The following is an 18728-nucleotide window of genomic DNA, read 5'->3' on the forward strand; positions in this document are numbered from 1 at the left end:
GAGGGAAAAGTGCAGTTCTTATAATAAGAGGCAAACTGATCCTTTAACCCCCAATTTCAAAAGGTTAAAAAGACATTGGCTGTATTATCTGCAACAGCTAACAGAGCACAGTCAATGTTATCGCTTACCTCTGGCACCTTATGTATCCAGTGTAACAACTTAACTTGAGGAAGTTAGTTGCGACATCTAGTGGCCAGTTTGAAAAACAACAGAAACTGGTAATTGTAGTATTACCCAGTAAATACACACGCTCACAACAGACCAATAACAAGTCAGTGCTTTCAAAAAACTATTTATTTAACCAGAGTTAAATGTTACTCTATTTTTTGCACAAGACGTGTTCTCAAGCAAGAGGAGTGTTTTATACACTGGAGTCATGATGTCACAGGAATCCCGTGTTGCTGTTTGCTAAGGCCGCTGACATTAACGTAACAGATTCTTTCTTCACAATTAACAGGAGCTTATAGATGTGAGAGTCCTTTGGAACCAGCAGACAGTCACTGCACAGTTCAACAAACTCAAAGGAACAGAAGCTTCTTGCCAGGTCTCCTTACAGCTTCTGGATCAGAACAGAAGAAGCTCCACCACCTCCATTGCAGATGCCCGCCAGCCCGTACTGACCAGACTTCAGGTTGTGCACCATGTGACCCACAATTCTTGCACCAGACATCCTGACAGAGGAAAGAGAAATGGAGGGCAATATTATTCACTTTCTTTTCCACTGTAGTTTTAAAAAGCCATGGCGTACTACAAAAGTGCACAGAAATCAAACATTCTCACAGTGCCTGCCGTCTCAGTGCTTTGAGTGATACACATGCTGACTGATGAAGCAGCGCCGATTCCAGAAGACTTGGCGGTTACAGGTGAGGCCTACATGTTTGTATGTCATGATTAGGCTCATGTCACCAGTAACAGTTAAGAATTTAACAAATTCAAATGCACAATATGCATTCAAATAAAGCATATGGTTGTAGATTACAACATTAATAGAATTTATTTTCTTTATCATTTCATTCGTGGGTGTAGGAGCCATGTTTTGTGTTGTTACCTTATGTGTGCCAGTCGGGGTCACATTTTGTGTTTTACAGTATGGTGTGTTTATGGGACTGTATTTAAGGTAGGCACACGTAATTAGTGTCAGATGTTGTTTGGTCAGAAAAAGCAAACAGTTTGTGACCGCTGTGCTGTTGTGATTTATGATAAATGACGTTGGATAAAGAGAACTGCTGAACAATAAATACAACCGATGGAATGCAATAAAGATGTTAAATGGACAAGGTCAGTATGGCTGGAGTTATTGGACTGTGGCAAATTTCATTCATAACAGTGGCATCACGTCAGCCCCGCCATCGAACACCTTGGCGGCTTCAAGCGTAGGCTGAGCCTGCCATGAATAGTCATTTCGGGAATGATTAATTTGGACTGTTCTTTTTCCAGAGTGGAATGATTTTTCGGAGATTTTCTTTAATGACTTTCAATAAATTGGGTAAACAGGTTTGAATTTATTTTGGATTTTCTCTCATCTATACATGTTTAATACTATATATACACAGGCTCAAATATATACATACACACCTATTTATATTGGTTAAATGTCTCTTAGCAAGTTAATCTCGGCCATGGCACTTTTGGTAGCCATCGACAAGCTTCTAGAATGATTCAGACTGGACATTTGAGCACACTTCTTTGCAGAATTTGTAGAGTTAATTTAAATTAAGTGGTTTGTTGGCACAGAGCTGGCTTTTTAAGCATAGTCAACAAAGTCTCAATTGCTAAGGTCAGTGCTTAGAGAATATGCACACACCTGTGGTTAAGCATTGCTCCAGTTAAATAATTAACTCTGACAAAGCCAAAAACGTTAGCAGGGCTGTGACACGTCTTACTTGCCAGGTTTCTTGTTTGCAAAGAGAAACAGTTATGATGTATTGTTTGCAATATTATGGGCCACGTCTGAATATTTCAGACAAATGTAAACATATTTACTAGAAAAAAATACTTTTGAGAAGAACCAGATGAGTTAAAGCCAAGCTGTAACATTTTGTTGTGTCACCTACCCAATGGGGTGTCCCAGTGACACAGCTCCCCCATTAATGTTGACTTTTGCTGGGTCGATGTTCAGCATCTTGATGTTAGCCAGCACAACCACGCTAAAGGCCTCATTGATCTCCCACATGGCAATATCATCGTTCTTCAGCCCCGCTGCATCCAGCACCTGACAGACACACAGACACGGGTCTAAATAATTATTATATTATGCTTTTGTACATACTTTGAATTTAACCTAAAAATATAAATATGAACAATCTTTAGTAATCACAAAACAAATATAACTCAGGTAAATACGACATGCAGTTTCATGTCATTGTGTTGTTGTGTCACCCTTTGCAGCAAGAAGCACGATCAAGCATTTGTGATAACTGACGATGAGCCTTTCAGATTGGACTGGGAGGAATTCTTTGTTCACCTTTTGTCTCCCAAGTCCACAGAATATTTTCCCAAATCATCAAGATAGTTTTTTGAAAAATGGGAGTTTGTGTTCATTTTGGTCAGCAGTGGTTTCCTCCTTAGAACGCTCCCATTTTTGTTCAGGCTTATTCTTATTCTTGAATTATGTAATCTTGACTGGAACAAGTGAGGCCTGCAGTTCTTCAGACGCTATTCTGGGTTCTTTAGTGACCTACACGAGTTGTTGATGTGCTCTGGCAGTCCTCATCTTATTCCTCCTTGCACACAGGGGCAGATACCAGTCCTGATGATGCTTTAAGGACCTTCTACGGCCCAGTCCAGCTATCCTAAAGTAACTGCCTGTCTGTTTGAATCTCCATGCTCTTGAAATTGTGCTGGGAGACACAGAAAGCCTTCTGTCAATGGCAGATGTCGATGTGTCATCCTGTCAGAGTTGGTCTACCTGTGCAACCTCTGTAGGGTCCAAGTATTGCCTCATACTACTAAAAGCATAAGGTGATACAGAGACTGGCCTAATAGAGGACTAGTCTCATCAAACTAGTGAAAAAATAGAAAAGATGAGGGGGGGAAAAAACTGTTGGTGGCCTGTTTTTGGGGGTTGTGTCATTGTTGCCCCATTGTTGCAACATTATTAGAAAATGTAAGTGCCAGACTACATGCTCATAACCCACCTTTGGTACAGCAAATGCAGGAGCAATGGGGAAATCAATGGGTGCAACTGCAGCATCGGCAAAAGCTGTGCAAAAGAAATCAGAGAATGTACAGATATATATGAACTGTTTGGCAACCAAAAGTCATCCAAAGATATTCTAAGCAGGAAACAGTTTCATTTCAAAAGTAGTTCATTTTACCACTTGATATAAACAAATGCTGAAGAACTGGTGTCAGATTCAAATGGCTGCAGTGAAAACCATCAACTCAACAAAGCCAGCTAACGGTTTTACAACAGAAGATTTTTTATGACAGATTTTTGCTACTTTAATGAAGATAGTTGGACAGATACCACTGGAACAAATGATGGTCAAATGTATCAAGTCAGCATCCACCCAGTTCTTTTCACTTTATAAAGGTCCAACTATTTGGAGCCATTCGGCCTTTGGGTTTGCAATAACCCTCTTTTAAAGATGCCTCTAACGAATATCAGTGCTTAAACTTATTTGCTGTTTTCTTGTGATTTAAAAAAAAAAAAAAAAAAAAAAAAAAAAAAAAAGAGCAGTCAATGTGGTTCTGCCAGAGGTTTCTTCCTGTTAAATGTTTTTCTTTCCCACTGTCACCAAATACTTGATCATATGGTGTCAGGTAATTGTTGGGGTTTTACACTGTCTTTTTGTTTTTATCCAGCAGTATCGACCGGCACTGCCTCCTCCTTCACCTTGTGAGTGCGAACCAAGAACAAGCCAACAATAAAGCTCTCCATGAAGCAAGCGTCCACGAAAAACTTACAAACAACCCTGGCCAGTGGAGTCACATTGAGTCTTTTTGCTGCATCTGCTGTCATTAAAACAAGAGCTGCAGCTCCGTCGTTCAGTGTGCTGGCATTGGCTGCTGTCACCGTGCCTGAAAACAGCAAAATAAAAAAAACAACAACAAGAGACGCATCAAAATAAATTACACCTTTAATAACGCACAGATGAGCAACCACATTACTGTTATTAACATTTCTTGTAGCAGCAGAACTTGTATAAAATATTTTAAGTTATTTTAATAAAAACATATTTATGTGTGAGTCTATTAAAAAAAAAAAAAAAAAATCTATAAAACACACCTGATTCCCACAGCATTTTGATCACGCCCAGTACGCACTGTATTTGTCTGATGTTACACTTCTTATTTAAAAACAATAAAGAAAATCGAATTTTTAATCTTTTTGTTTTATTTTAATTAGTGTTAAAGTGCAAGAAGAATGTGGCTGCTTCGCACAGCTTCGGGTTGCTCTATAACTCATCGTTACCGTTCTCTTTCTGGAACACAGCCCTCAGTTTGGGGACTTTGCTGAAGTCGACCCGTCTCCACTCCTCATCCTCAGACACCACCACATCAGGTTTGCCTGCAAAACCCCATCAACAACGTTAGCTATGCAATAACACTAATTAAAGTCACTGGGCCGAGATAAACATGGTATTCCCATCTTCCTGTACCTTTCTGGGGAATAGTAACAGGTACTATCTCCTTTGCCAGCACACCGGCCTCATGCGCTGCTCTGCTGCGGCTATAAGAGTTGATGGCGTACGCATCCTGCTCCTCTCTGCTGATTTTGCAGTTCTTGGCTGTGTTTTCTGCACAGTTACCCTGTAAGACAGCAACAATATTATAATGCTCTAAATGCATACAGGCCTTATAATTTTCCAACATTAAGTAGAACATGAGGATCACCATGTGGAATTTGTTGTAGACATCAGTGAGTCCGTCCTTCACAATGAGGTCTTCCATCCTCACTCCTCCGTAGGATGGGGTCTCTCTTGCCATGACATAAGGTACATTGGACATGCTCTCCATGCCTCCTGCCACCATCACATCCTAAGTCACACATGTAGAACTATAGTCAGAGTAATTTGCATTACAAAGCCGGAATAGCCCATTATAAACAAAAGTTTCTTTCAGTCCTGATAAACACATGCATTTATGCATTTATCAGGATCACATCTGTCATCGAGTACTAGCATGACAGCAAAAGATGCAATATTTGAGAAGAATCTGCACTCCGTGTTTTGTTACACCTTGCATATTTAATGCTGATAATACCTGGTGTCCACACATTAGACTCTGAGCTGCCATCATGATGGACTTCATTCCAGAGGCACAGACTTTGTTGATGGTTGTTGCTGGTGTGCTGAGGGTCAGTCCTGTAGAGGCAATCAGAGACATCATTCTTACTAAAACAGAAATTAGATGAAGGCATCTTCTCACAAGCTCTGGATTCTGCTTGGATGCACATTTGAAACTGCAGCAAATTTGCCTCCAATGTCAACAACAGATAATATTCAAAAAACAGTGTTTAGCTCAAGAAATTGGGAATACTTCATATTGCAGACTCAAAAATATCCCTCAAGGCAGCACAGATGTATCAATATTGTGGGTTAAATATAACTGAGTGGTCATACCTGCTCCAAGCAAGGCCTGTCGTGTGGGGGCCTGTCCTTCGCCAGCCTGAAGCACATTGCCCATGTAGACTTCCTTCACTTCTTCCGGAGCAATTCCTAGACACAAAGGCAACGTACTGAACGTGCACAGCTACCTCAGTTTCGATGCAGCCCTGTTCCCACTCGTGAGAGACAGATACTCAACCTATTGTTTGGACACAGCACCAGCTGATGTTGATCTAGCAACAGAGGAAAGTGGATCCCTCCAAGCAGTGAAAGTGAAGTGGCCGAACATACCTGCTTTGTCAATGGCCCCCTTGATGGCAATAGAGCCCAGTTTGGTGGCTGGAACTGAAGCTAGGCTGCCTTTGAAGGATCCCATTGGAGTGCGGACTGCGCTGACAATGACGACTTCCTAAGACCATACATTTAGTGTATATATGTTATTGTGCTCTACAGATGATTAACCGTCAGTGCAGGCTCTCAGTGATAGTACTTACATTGAGGGAAGGATGAGATGTGTAGGTTCTCGACAGATACTTGTGAACCTACAGTGACAAGATCATAAATGTTATAAATAATAAGTGAACATAAGTATTCAGCTGATATAATGCCTATGACAGGTGTCTGACCTTTGTTAGTCCAACAGAATTTGTGGGTCTGATGGACCCAACACATTTAGGGGATTTTTTTATCCAATACAACCATAACAATGTATCTAACAGTACTTAACAGATGTTTATTTTACCCCAAGTCCAAGTAATACAGACCATATACATGGTTAATATTTGGTCATTTACGTCTATTGAAGCCCATTTATGAATAAAATGCTGTTTGATTTTTGGTCATAAAATGTAATAGAAATAGAAAAATGAATCAAATATAAAAGGCAGCAAACTGTCATCACTACTGACATTTATATCTTTCAACAGACTGACAGTTCATCTACAAGCAGCCTTTTTGTGCTAGCCTATACAACAGTGTGTGTTACATATGTACTACTTGCTGTCCACCTCTGACACACACATTGCAGCTTGTCTTTCTGTTGCTACGGATCAAATCAGGGAACATCAACTGACACTGGTACATTTGTAGATGGGATCTAGGATGAAGAGTAAAAATCAGCTTTGATGCCCTCCACAAGATGGACCACCATTTGTCTTGGCCCTGGTTGCACCATGCTACCAACCAAGCTGAATGGCTCACTCTTGGGCGAGGACACTATTCAGTCTCATAATTTTTGATATCCAGGAGTTTGCTTTAGAGCAGGTGTTCAGTGTCAAACTGATGGTGCTGCTTTAGCTCACCTGGCTGAGGAAGTGACCAACGTACGGAATTTAGAGCCCCAGATCATTTATTGTGTGTTATACCCCTTCACTCTCGCCCTGCCCTGATGTCTACTTTCTGCACTGTTCTATCCAATAAAGGCAAAATGACTCATGTTCTGAAAACTCTTCCTATCTGTTATCTTCCAAATTTTCTCTCTTGTCTAAAAGTCCTGAAATTCCCCAATCAGAGAATCCTTTCAACGATATGGAGAATTACAAGAACGCGGGAACAGGCAGATGAAGGTGACTGAAATGTTTGAACCTTGTTTGGAAAAAGCAGGAGCAGAAACACAAAATACACATGTACGCACACAGACACACAATAAAAGAACACCACGTAGTAGAAACGGGCAAGGTGAGGTTTTGTGAAACACTAAAACGTTCAAATGTATTGAGGCTTTAAAACTTTCTGACACCCGTCTCCACCGTGACATCTGCTGGCCACTTTTAACTATTGTCACATTCTCATAATCCTATTCTGTGAAACAATAACACAGGCAGGTGCTGCACAAGTCTAAATAAGGGCACTTGTTATATCAGGCTATTGATAATTATGATAACAGTATGTGCTATCGTGGCTAAATCCCACACAAACAGGGAAAGAAAAACATTGAGACAACAAGACAACAAGCTGTGACTGTAAAGAGCAGAGTACTTCACTTAAACCAATTTATAGAATTAAACATACTGACAAACGAGGGCTATATTGATTGTGACAGCCACACAGGTTTTCAGCTTTCAGACTGAGTTGGCCTGGTTTTTTCCCTCCAAGTCACCTCCTCAGCTTTGTAAAAAAAAAAAAAAAAAGAGTTTGGATGTGTTTAGTTTATGTTTTAGTAGTCTGACACTTTCCATCATCAGGTTTGTTCCACAAGTGGCCAAACAAAGCTGGAAGCAGCTCTGATGTTTTAGATACCTTTTTGAATCTAAGCAAACACAACACAGTTAAGAGGTTGCTCCTGAACTTTTGCAACGTGTCAGTCTGAGTCTGCGGTTTGGATTAGACTGAAATTGCATCTACATGCAGCTCTCCTGTTTGCTATGACACATTTACACCGAGAGAATTAGTGGGAATAAAAAAGAAAGAGAAGTTTTCTTTGTTTGTTGAGGGCAGGGACTCATTTGTAATGACAATTATTAACAACTAGTAACAAATAATATCATTTTATAGTAATAGCACAACAATTCTTTAATTTTTATTGGTTTCATTACTACAGTCAAAATGATGAGTTTCTGAATGCGCAGGATGTTAGACTGTGTGTGAAGCCACTTGATGCAGCAAATATAATTTTCTGTTAAAAGTAGAAAAACTTGCATAAGCAAGTAATAATTCCAGTAAAATCATATTTATTCAATTACACTTTCTGGTGTTTTAGTGAATGAATACTCTATATTAGTCTCCACAATCCACAGCATAAATAACAATGAGAGATCTCGTATTAATTTTCTTACATGTGCACGTGCCCGTTTGTCTTGATTAAAAACATTGACTTAATAATTACAAGCACCAGCGCACATGACTCCATCCCGGGGAAAAAACAAACAAACAAACAAACAAACAAACAACCTGTCCAGAAGCAGCAGCTAAGCCATCTGTCATAACTGGGGCGAAACGTGTCAAGCACGATTACAGTTCGAGATCATTAAAAATTGGTTATTTTATATGTTCTTCACAGAAAATTAGCCGTTGTTGAAACAATGATAAATCTGAATAACTTTCCGTTTACTAAACAATGAAAAGGTGTCCCACAGACCCGAACATCACACGTTAGAATCAAGCTCTAGAATAAAACTGTCACCGTGAAAAATATGTTGGATATGATAATAAAGGCAGGTATTCAGGTAATATCAGCTGCCTAATGAAGTGACAGGAGCTAGAGTTTCAATGGTACTCTTTGCGGGCGCTTTGAGTTCTAACCAAGCTAGCTGCAGCTGCTGCTGTAACTAGCCTGTTTTGGTATCAACTAGTCCTTTCTGGTACACCGTCGAATGTATTGAAGCCAGTAAAGCATACTACTACTGCTTCTTTAAAGTACTCTGACCAACCAGCTACAAGTACAGTATGTTTTCAGATGTTTGCATTACTTTAACTTGCCAAGGACGCTACTCACACACACAGAGAAAGGTTAGCACAGCTACTTGACGTTAACCAGGGCCCTGTGCTGCCAGCCTAGCCTTCCTGTGCCTTACAACAACATGACCACAAACCTAAGCTGACAATTTCACACCCCATCACTTACCAGACGTTTACAGATTTGAGCGTGCATGCTTAAAAGTCCATTGGATGACATTTTGGACTGAGACACAGAACTGACTAACGCTTCACCTTCAGTAGCGCACGAATAAACGCATCAGCCAATCACAGGAGGAGGTGTGCTTCCTACGTCATCATTGGCTAAGCATTGTAGTTATTGTAGTTTCATCCACAACATCCAACGCGTATTGCTTAAATAAAATATATTGGGTTATATATATATTTTACGATCAACACACAATAATCACATGTACTTTGATAATTTTTTAAAAATATAAATAAATATTTTATTTTACAGTATTTCACAGGTTCCTGTTTATTGTTTATTCATTTAAGTGCCAATAGGAAACTTTTCTGCTTAATGAAGAAAAATGTTGATCGTACAACATAATGGCTGTAGAATATAAATTGATTCTCTCATGGTCCAGGGACTTTGAGTCAGTATTTTGAGTTTTGTGTGAGGTTTGGGTTCTTGTATTTAAGTCTGGGGTGTGTGTATTACAAGTGCATTGCTATTTTCTCTCGTCATATATTTTGTCCTCTGTAGTCTATTTATCTTCTGTTTCCCCAAGCATGTCCCCATGTCTGACTGGTCCCTCTGTATCCTGTCTCTGTCTTCCTTTTTGTCTGTGTCAAGTTGGTATGTCTCAGTCTGTGTCTCAGTGTTGGTTTTCTGTTTTATTTTGATAGTCCCTCATCATATGTATTACGTTCAGTTTCACTAGTGTCAGCTGTTTTCCCACCTGTTCCCTCTTCCGTTTTTATCTTGTGTCTGTATATATTGCCTGCATCTTTCTCCCTCTCTGTTCTTTGTTGTGTTTTCACTCATCCCCTCACTCCTTATGTTTTGTTTCCTTGCTTCCAGTATGCATTTTTTGTCTGGCAAGAAAGTACAAAGAAGAAATCAAAGAAGAGGGAGGTCTAATTTATGCCATTGTATCTTTGGTTAAGTTAATATTTCCCTTAAAATAATAACAATTTAAAATGTATAGTTTAATTGCTGGTACTAACTATTTCAGACTAGGTTAGAGAGTGCAATGAGTCAGTTAATACGTTGTCAGCATATTTGGAAATATGCAAAAGTATTTTCATGCAAAATGGCACATAATTCCCTGCACTGCAAGCTGATCATTATCTGATCATTTGAAGAATTATAATGCAAGTATTCACTATAATATGGAGCACAAGCTTACCTTCAGCATAGGTCAGATTATTAACATGATTCGCAGCTATGTTTTCATGCTGTGCAAAAGACTTTAAATGCTTATAATGAGCTAGTTGCATATTTTTTTATGGAAATATGCAGTGCCAGTGTTGTGAATAAGACCACCATTACAATAAAGCATTCCTGCAAATGTCTGAACAGGCCTATTCAGAACAACAGGAATGTGTCTGTGTGTCTATAGGGGGAGATATATTCCTTAGATCTGCGTGTAAAAGAATTTACGTCATGTTCATGCATGTTCACTTCATCAACAAGAACATGTTTAATTCAGTCTGAAAAGCCTTGAAGCAGGACATCAGGGTATTTCATCAGGTAGCAGGTGTGTGTGTGTGTGTGTGTGTGTGTGTGTGTGTGTGTGTGTCTATGTACACACTTTGTCAACATTTCAGCATTTCTGTGTCAGGGTCTGGCTGTGTGGTAAGCAGAGGTTGTTTTTTCTTCTTTTTCCAACAAGAAAAACTAAACTAATAAATATGAGTCACTCTAGAAACATCATAATGATTAGTCAAGAAGTCCATAAACACAAAGCACTGAATCAATGACCCAGGACCGTGACATTCTGCTCCGTACAGATGTATTGTTATGCCAAGAAGCCATGTTATGTATTTATAATATTGTGTGAGAATGTATTATTTATATTGGGTGTAATAACCAAAAAGTATCAATGTTTTTAAACAGTTCAGCTTTTACATAAATAAGACATGTAACCATCAGTTATTTAAAATTCATACAGTCATTTTTCATATCATAGTTAAGAAACAACAGTCTAAAGACAAGGAAGTCATTTAGTGTATTTATTAGTGAATTCTCCTTTTAAAATGAAGTCATTTGAGCAATTACAACAAAACACGTTTAGAAAATACATTTGAAGCTGCATTTAGAAGGTCAATAAAATATTCTCAAAATTACTTAACGCAGTGCTCATCAATCTCATACCTTCTGCCGCTATAGCACAATGCTACTAACCTGCCAGTATTCAATCCCCCTTTAACATAATACTACTTGGTCTGTGGTTCAATTTCGTGTCCATCTGGGATCAAAATAATTTAGCAGAGGCAAGGATGTGTAGATCATATATTTATAGATCATAGTACTGATTCCTTAAGCCCCACTTTTATTATATATTTAAAAAGAAATTGAGAAAAGTGCAGTTTAAAAATTTTCAGTGAAGTACTTGAATAATACTGTACGCTTTGTTTACAGATTTTACAGATTTTTGTCTTAGTTTGCACAATTACTACATACTGTAAAAACAAAGACCGAATCGTCTAGGAGTTCGTGCAGCGCAGGAAGTAACTGTTCCTCAACACACGGTGCAGTGTCCCAGTCCCCAAGTCGTACTCATACATGTAGGGTCCACTGTAAATGTAAGTAAAACCTGCAGAACAATGGCTTAGTGTTAGTCTAAATACTAGTTAAAGAAACGGTTCACGAAAATAATACATTGTCTTAATTCCACGATATAGATGAGGCCACTGCTTTCATGTGTTGGTTATACTAAACTAAAAGAAGGTTAGCTTAGCTTAAAGCATAAATACAGCCAGCAGACTTTGCCAAAAAAATCCACTTACTACTGTCTCTAAGCTCAGTACTTAATACTTAACTGTTGTTTCGGGGAGGTTATGTTTTTAGACTCATTATAAAGTATGACAGTAAATGACTTTTAGTCTGGCAAGACATTTTTTTTAAATCTCTAATTTCAGGTTAGCAGTGAGGACCACTCACCTTTGTGCTGGAAAGCTGCCGTAACTCTTCTGGTCAGGCCTGTAAAGGCCTGATTCACCAGTCTGGGATATCCCTGCTCCATAGTCTTTCTGGACTCATCATAACTGAAGAAAAACAGAACATAGATTGATCCAGTTAACGTTAATAGTATAGAGTAGCTCATAGTGAAAATGGGAACTGGTAAACTTTCAACTCACCTGAAGTAACTGTTGCCTACAAAGAAGAGGGTTTTGCCAGAGTTTACATCATGAAGGGCAGCATCGACTTTCCTCACTGCTTTTGGCAGACCAAAAGCAGTTAGTGTTTTAGGGTAGCCCCGCACGGGCTGGTTGCCAGTGAAGGCCCACACTTTGCGACCTGTAGAAAATGATTGAAAACGCTTAAGTTAGATTCTAAAATATGGAATGTGTTTCTTACATAGATAAGGAGAAAGCAGTACCTTTGAACAGAAACACTGTGTCTAACTGTCGGCTCTCATACGCAGCATCGATGTCCACAGGGGCACTAGGCCACAAGCTTCTGATGAGGCTTTGCTGTGGAGTCTGGCTCTGAGGGTAGCTACGCCACAAGAAGCTGATAATAAATAGAGGCAAACATGAGCCATCAAGCAATCATCATTACTAAGCTGTGGATTTAGATGTTTTAGCACTCTGCTGCGGAGCATGTCTGAAACCTGTCTTTGAAGAAGATAATCTCTCCTCTGTGGGTTGTGACAGCATCCAATACCATGGTAGAATCACAGACATCAGGAGTAGTGGGAGGTTTGGGATCATCCACAGAGGGATCCTTCCTAGAGTTTGAACCTAGAATTTAAAAGATACGTTTTGGGAACCCCTGCTTCACAATCCACCAAAGGTCAAAACGAGCAGCAATACCAAAGCAATATTCAGACCCTCAGTACTCACCATAGAGGTACTGAATGCCCCTAACATCATCCTGAGGCAGAACAAAGGTGTCAGGGTTTCTGTATGAGTACGTTGGGTACATTAGGGCACCAGGGACATTGGAGTGAGCTAAGCCCAGAGAGTGACCAAACTCATGGGCAGCGACAATGAAGAGGACGACGCCTGAAGCCAAAAACACATAATGGCAGGTTGGTTACAGGACTCAGTGCGACAATGCAGTTATTTTCTAAAATCACAGCACATAAAGGTCAAAAAGGAAAAATGATAAATGAAAACCTCACCACGGTTTGAGCGGAACGTGAAAAATTCATCATCGTCAAAATGGGCATCCCCTCCAAGACCATCACCGGGAGCAAAGGCGTGGGCGAGAGTCTTACCGGGCCCATCAAAGGAATTATAATCACCATGTTCTGTTAAATAAGGCAATCAAGCCAAAATTTACAAACCTTTTTGTGCATACATTGACATGAAACATTTGGTAAATAGTTATCTCCTAGTGAATTCAAACAGTCAATCTAAAACATATATAACTCTATGTAATACAATATTATGCCGATTAGAGGTATTGTGTGTATAAGTACATCATTTCCTTAGGGTATTCTGATTCTGAGTGACCTATCCATACTCTATTTTCTATTATTTTAGACTCATATTTTTAATAATGATGTTATCTGAGTGCATCTTCCATTGCTGAAAATTTGCACTCACCCCAGCGAACAAAAGAGATCATAATATCAGCAATGCCGCTGTAGATCCTTTGGAACTTCAGTGGAGTGACTTTGGCCCACACCTGCAGAGCTTTGTCTATGGAGTAATCCACCTCTGCCACAGACATGTCAGGTGTGTAGTTCTCTATCCTGCAGGACAAAGAAATATTCAAGAAAATCATTAGTGTGGTCACATTTTCTCATCTTATGTGTTATGTTGTGTCTTTAGATCATTCACCTGTATGTGAGGCTGCGTTTCTGCCATTTGAAGTTATTTCCAAAGATGGAGAAACGAGCGACCTGTTCATCGGGAACCCCACAGCGGGGCTTCTTCATCATGGCCAAAGTGTCAGCATCCAGAGACCCGGTGATCTTGAGACCAAAGAATCTCTGCATCTCAGCCAGCTTCTTGTTCAGTGGGCTGATGCCCCTTCTGACAGCTGGACCCTCCTCCTCTGTGAGGTTGAAGAATTTCTTCAGGTAGTTCTGTCAAAGAACGTGAGATCTGAACAATATTCTTAATACCCCATAGTCCTAGGACTTGTGTTACAATTATGGGACAAGCAAAGGAAACATATACATACCTTTGCAAAACTTTCATCTTCCATAGAAACTTCAGAAAGCGGCACAGAGAGAACTGCAGTCGCCAGACTGAACAGAATACACCCAGTGAGAGACCTCATACTTCTTCACTGTTTTGACTTGTGTGCGTACATTGAAGTCTGGTGTTATATAGGCTGTGGAGTGGAAGTATCGTAGAGTGGGTGTGTTAAGCAACTACTTCCTTGAGCTGATGACTCAGTAATAGTTATATTTAGGATGACATGACTGAGGAGAGGATCAACACAGATAGAAAATTCCCAAATCAACTCTGTGATTATGATATGACACATTACAAAACATTGCATACCAAAACTACAGATTATGTTAATAGTGAAACAGTAAGGAATAATAAAACCAGTGAGTTTTGACTGTTGTGCGTATCATTGTAGGATCATGCTAGTGTATTTCTTCATCAGTGTTTTGCTGATACTCATTCAGACAATATTGTCTCTATGTATTTAAACAGGAGGGAGATGAAACATTTATTGTATATTTGTCATTTTACTTTGAATATGTTTCCTAATTTTGCAAGTTGTTCAAAGTTATATTAGAACAGACACTGTAAATTTTGCTTAAGGCAGTTTAGCACGAGTCAGAAGATATTTATCGATACCATCACAAAAGGCAGCCCCTAGATTATTTTTTCTACTGATAAGTGAGCGATGTGCCTTGAGGCTAAACCCAAACAAGATATATCGTGCTGTCAACAAACCCTCTGTTTACTCTCAATTTTGCATGTGGTGCACAACAGTGCTGCCATTCTTTTCAGTGTTGGACACTGATGGTAGTATCGTTTTGATTGTGTCTTAGATATACTGAACAATGGTAGAACAATGGTAAAAAACCCCAGCTAGTACATGTGTAAACTATGACCAGTTAGTGCCTGTTATGAAATAGTGTCTATTAAGTATCTATTAGGTCCTTCTTCTTTTCTTCTTTTATTTTTTAAGAAAACATAAAATGAAACTTTGAATTTTTATTTTTTTATGGTTCAAATATGCACCACATGATGATCATTTCTTTTGTGTCTCCATGATTGCATATAGGAGTACCTATTTTGGAGGCAATTATATGGGTCAATATTACAACACTCCATTACACAATGAGCTGATGTTAACAGATTTTATCACCCACTGCGTCAGTCATCCGTAATCATCTTGTATAAGGATTACAAGAAGTCTTGTATAAGGTCCACCGGTAGTGGGGCATGATGACTGTCTTGGAAAACAAGAGAGCTTATAATGCATCCACAGAACCAAAAAAAAGAAAGTATGCATTTTCATTATTTTATATATATATTGGTGCTGTTGTGACATGAATCAGAGACTCGTCAGCACAGGATTTTGACTGCATGACATCAAGAAAAAAGTACCAGAGTTTTTTTAACCTTATTTGGGGCAAATTCATTAAACGTCATAGGTATTTTGTGAATCATACTTCAGTGGTAATTCTATACCACTGAAGTGTTCATGCTTTTACTATTAGAAACTGAAATTGTCACTTTTTTAAATTTCTCATATTTAGAAACAGGCTTCAAAATACATTACCCTACTGTAGTAACAGTACCTATTTCCCACATTCTTACAATGTTTATGCTTCTGTTCCAGAAGTCAGAAAACCTCATTAAAACGCCAGTTTGTCCATTGTGATTGCAGCTGAAACTGATGGGAACTGATAACTCAACCTATGACTTGTTACTGCAGCTTGATGATCTGATGCATGAATCACAGAGATTGAATCACAGAGGTTGTTGCAGGCAGAAGATCTTTTACTGACTTGTTACCCAAACACTTCAGGGACTCTTCCTCCTTCTCAAGAATAGTACTCTCTATCTGCTGCCTTTTAAGGTAATGAGGTAATGAAATATTCCAAAAAAAGAAAAAGATTCCAGACCACGCTGAGACGACTGAATGGACATCAAAAGCTGATGCTCATTGTTATACACCCTTTTGGCTTTTGCTTTGGTAACTTTGCGGTACAGTGTGTAAAAACCATGCTGATAACCACATCGTTATATGAGTAGTCATCATATTTTCCCTCTAAACAGAGATTATGATTCAAACATTAGGTCTATCTCCACAGTCAGGTGTATGTGGGCAGGTGTGCCATCAAATTAGTTCATGTACTCTTCAATGATTCAGTGGGTTTAACAAAAGGCAGTCTATAATGATAAACAGAGATCCACACCCTTAAACATAACAGTGTGCGTGTGAGACAGTGAGACAACAAATCCAGACATTTCCATTTTGGCAGCTTATCAACAATTTTCACAGATGTTAGTTCCTGGAATGATAGATGTCAAAATGGCTAAAAATAGGCTATATCTCAGACATAACAAAGATGTGGCATGGATTTGGCAATAAATAAAAACCAAAGTGTGAAAATTATCTTTCAAATTTCACCATCACTATTCAACATTTCACCATTCATCATATCAGAAAAACATGCTCCTTCCTTCCATCAACACTAGCCAGTTGAACAACTCACCACTTTGCATCGAGGTTCTAGGAACAGGCAGGACTCAAATGCAGGCTCCAGGTCATAGTTCCATGTATTTATTTAAAGTTAATTTTCAACTACAATATCCAAACGAACAACAGGAGTGAGAGTTCTAGTCACCGTCTGGGTTTTCCTTGGAATCCAAACCATTTCAATTCCAAACGTTTACTTACAGACAACAGGCTGCTCACAAATCTGTATCCACAGGTCCTCCAAGCAAATCTGAGCACAGGAAAAGCAGGTAAGATACTCTTTTGCAGGCAAGGCAAAGAAACTTTCAAAATTGTGAGGAGCCAATGGACTGGTCTAGACTGTGAGACATGGAAAACATGGTGAATTTTCCTGTTTTGTGGTCATTTCAACCAGACAGAGACAGGAGTAATGATAGAGTCAACTCAAAGGGACCAGTATAATTCGATCCCAGTTTCTCAGTTCGTAAACGAATGTTTTTGTACACAGCCAACCCTTCTGAACCAATGTGTGAAAAAAGGCATGGGTCAGTATCACCACAGGTTTCAGGTGAAACCATTGTGAGACTTGCATCACCCTATTAGGCGACCTATTGAGGTTACTTGACAGTGTGGGTGGGAGTTGAGGCGCCTGGAAAGGAATCTCAAAACTGCACTGTAGAAAATTGGTGTTTTACAGGGTCAGATTTGAGTTGTCCTTACCACAATGAAAACAAGGAATGAAACAGAGTCTGCGTGAAACTCACATTTCTCACCGCTAACATAGAGCCAGTTCTTAAGATGGTGCTAGAGGACCAAACAGCCATGGCTTTAATGATGATGGAGGGTCTTAGAGGAAATGAGAATATCATCAAACTAAACAAAGACAAAGTGATTAATGAAGTCTTGAAGCACATTATTTCCAAGGGAATGGGAAACTGCCAGAGCACTGGTTAAACAAAATGCTATAACAAGGTATTCAAAGTGCGCAAGATGTGTTTGAATGCTGTTTTAAATTTGTCTCCCTCTTTAATCCTTACCAAGTAATAGGCATTTCGAAGGTCCAGTTTAGTGAAAACGGTGTTGCCTTGTAAGAGTTCCAATTCAGTTTACAGGAGGGGTGAGGGGTACTTGTTTGTGACCTTGATTTTTTCTTTGCCATGAAAAAAAACCCAGCACCAAGCTTTGTCAAACACTTCTGCAAGATCGTACTACACTTGAGGCATGGAGGGACGGGGTTCAGGTGTTTTGGCTCTAATGGTGGATCTGAGGAAAAGTAGATGGCAATTTATACTCCACCTAGGGCAGCCCGCTCTCACTCCCGATGCGTAATATAAAGACGATTTGTCACGTCCCGAGGCTTTCCAGGGAATGCGAAAGGTGACCTTCCACGTTCCTATGTAATGTGCCTGATTGTGGATGAAATCTAATTGAATGACGCTCCCGCAGTAACACACGTTCCAGCCGTGTATTCCAGGCCTAACCCTAACCTTATCCCTAATTTTAACCACCACCTTAATCGTGTTAGATAGTGTTTTCCAAAGCGATTTAAGTCAAATAAATGTACATGTGTAGATTTATTGCAAACAGTTCTGATGTTTCCTCATTTTAATATAGGGATGTGTTAGGTGGCCAAAGGCTTAATATACTGACGATTTGTCACCTAGCATAAAATGTTATGCACTGGGAGTGAAAACGTGTTGGCTGGAGATGCAATCTTTAGAACAATAGATATTGGGATTATGAGTACTAAGTCTGTGAGGACTGAAAACCAGGGGTGTTTAAGGTGCTTCGAATAGGAAAAGGCTGATTTGTTCTACATGGTTGCCTTGAGAAAGTTAATGAAAAAAGTTGTAAATAATCTATGAACCATTGCGTCAAGAACCATTATTAAACATACTCAGAAACTTATTAACAAACTCTTCAAAAGACAGACTTGGGTACAATTTCAAAACTGTTAGTCCCTATCTATGTCTGTGAAGGTTCTC

At 39.3% G+C, this 18728-nt stretch overlaps 2 protein-coding genes across 3 annotated transcripts; both read right to left on the bottom strand.

The window, feature by feature from the left end:
• Window positions 1-276: 276 nt before the first annotated feature.
• Window positions 277-9256, bottom strand: acat1 (acetyl-CoA acetyltransferase 1). Its single transcript, XM_003449807.4, has 12 exons — window positions 9115-9256; window positions 6047-6094; window positions 5844-5961; window positions 5568-5663; window positions 5209-5309; window positions 4840-4983; window positions 4605-4755; window positions 4418-4513; window positions 3910-4023; window positions 3138-3202; window positions 2055-2212; window positions 277-671 (listed from the first exon to the last, which is right to left on the bottom strand). Exons 1-12 carry the CDS (start codon window positions 9163-9165, stop codon window positions 551-553), a joined length of 1263 nt encoding a protein of 420 aa, XP_003449855.1. The 5' UTR covers window positions 9166-9256; the 3' UTR covers window positions 277-550.
• Window positions 9257-11133: 1877 nt separating this feature from the next.
• LOC100711668 (collagenase 3) lies at window positions 11134-18700 on the bottom strand. 2 transcript variants are annotated; one of them, XM_025910930.1, is made up of 11 exons: window positions 16781-18700; window positions 14275-14427; window positions 13929-14176; window positions 13692-13840; window positions 13265-13393; window positions 12984-13145; window positions 12752-12881; window positions 12518-12651; window positions 12276-12435; window positions 12079-12182; window positions 11134-11731 (listed from the first exon to the last, which is right to left on the bottom strand). In XM_025910930.1, the coding sequence occupies exons 2-11, from the start codon at window positions 14371-14373 to the stop codon at window positions 11622-11624; spliced, it is 1425 nt and encodes a 474-aa protein (XP_025766715.1). In that variant the 5' UTR covers window positions 14374-14427; window positions 16781-18700; the 3' UTR covers window positions 11134-11621. The 2 variants fall into 2 exon arrangements, with proteins under 2 accessions (XP_025766715.1, XP_003449887.2); XM_003449839.4 differs by lacking the exon at window positions 16781-18700 and having other exon boundaries at window positions 14275-14592.
• Window positions 18701-18728: the final 28 nt, after the last annotated feature.

Source organism: Oreochromis niloticus, linkage group LG10, assembly GCF_001858045.2.
Source record: "Oreochromis niloticus isolate F11D_XX linkage group LG10, O_niloticus_UMD_NMBU, whole genome shotgun sequence".
Taxonomy (NCBI): Eukaryota; Metazoa; Chordata; class Actinopteri; order Cichliformes; family Cichlidae; genus Oreochromis; species Oreochromis niloticus.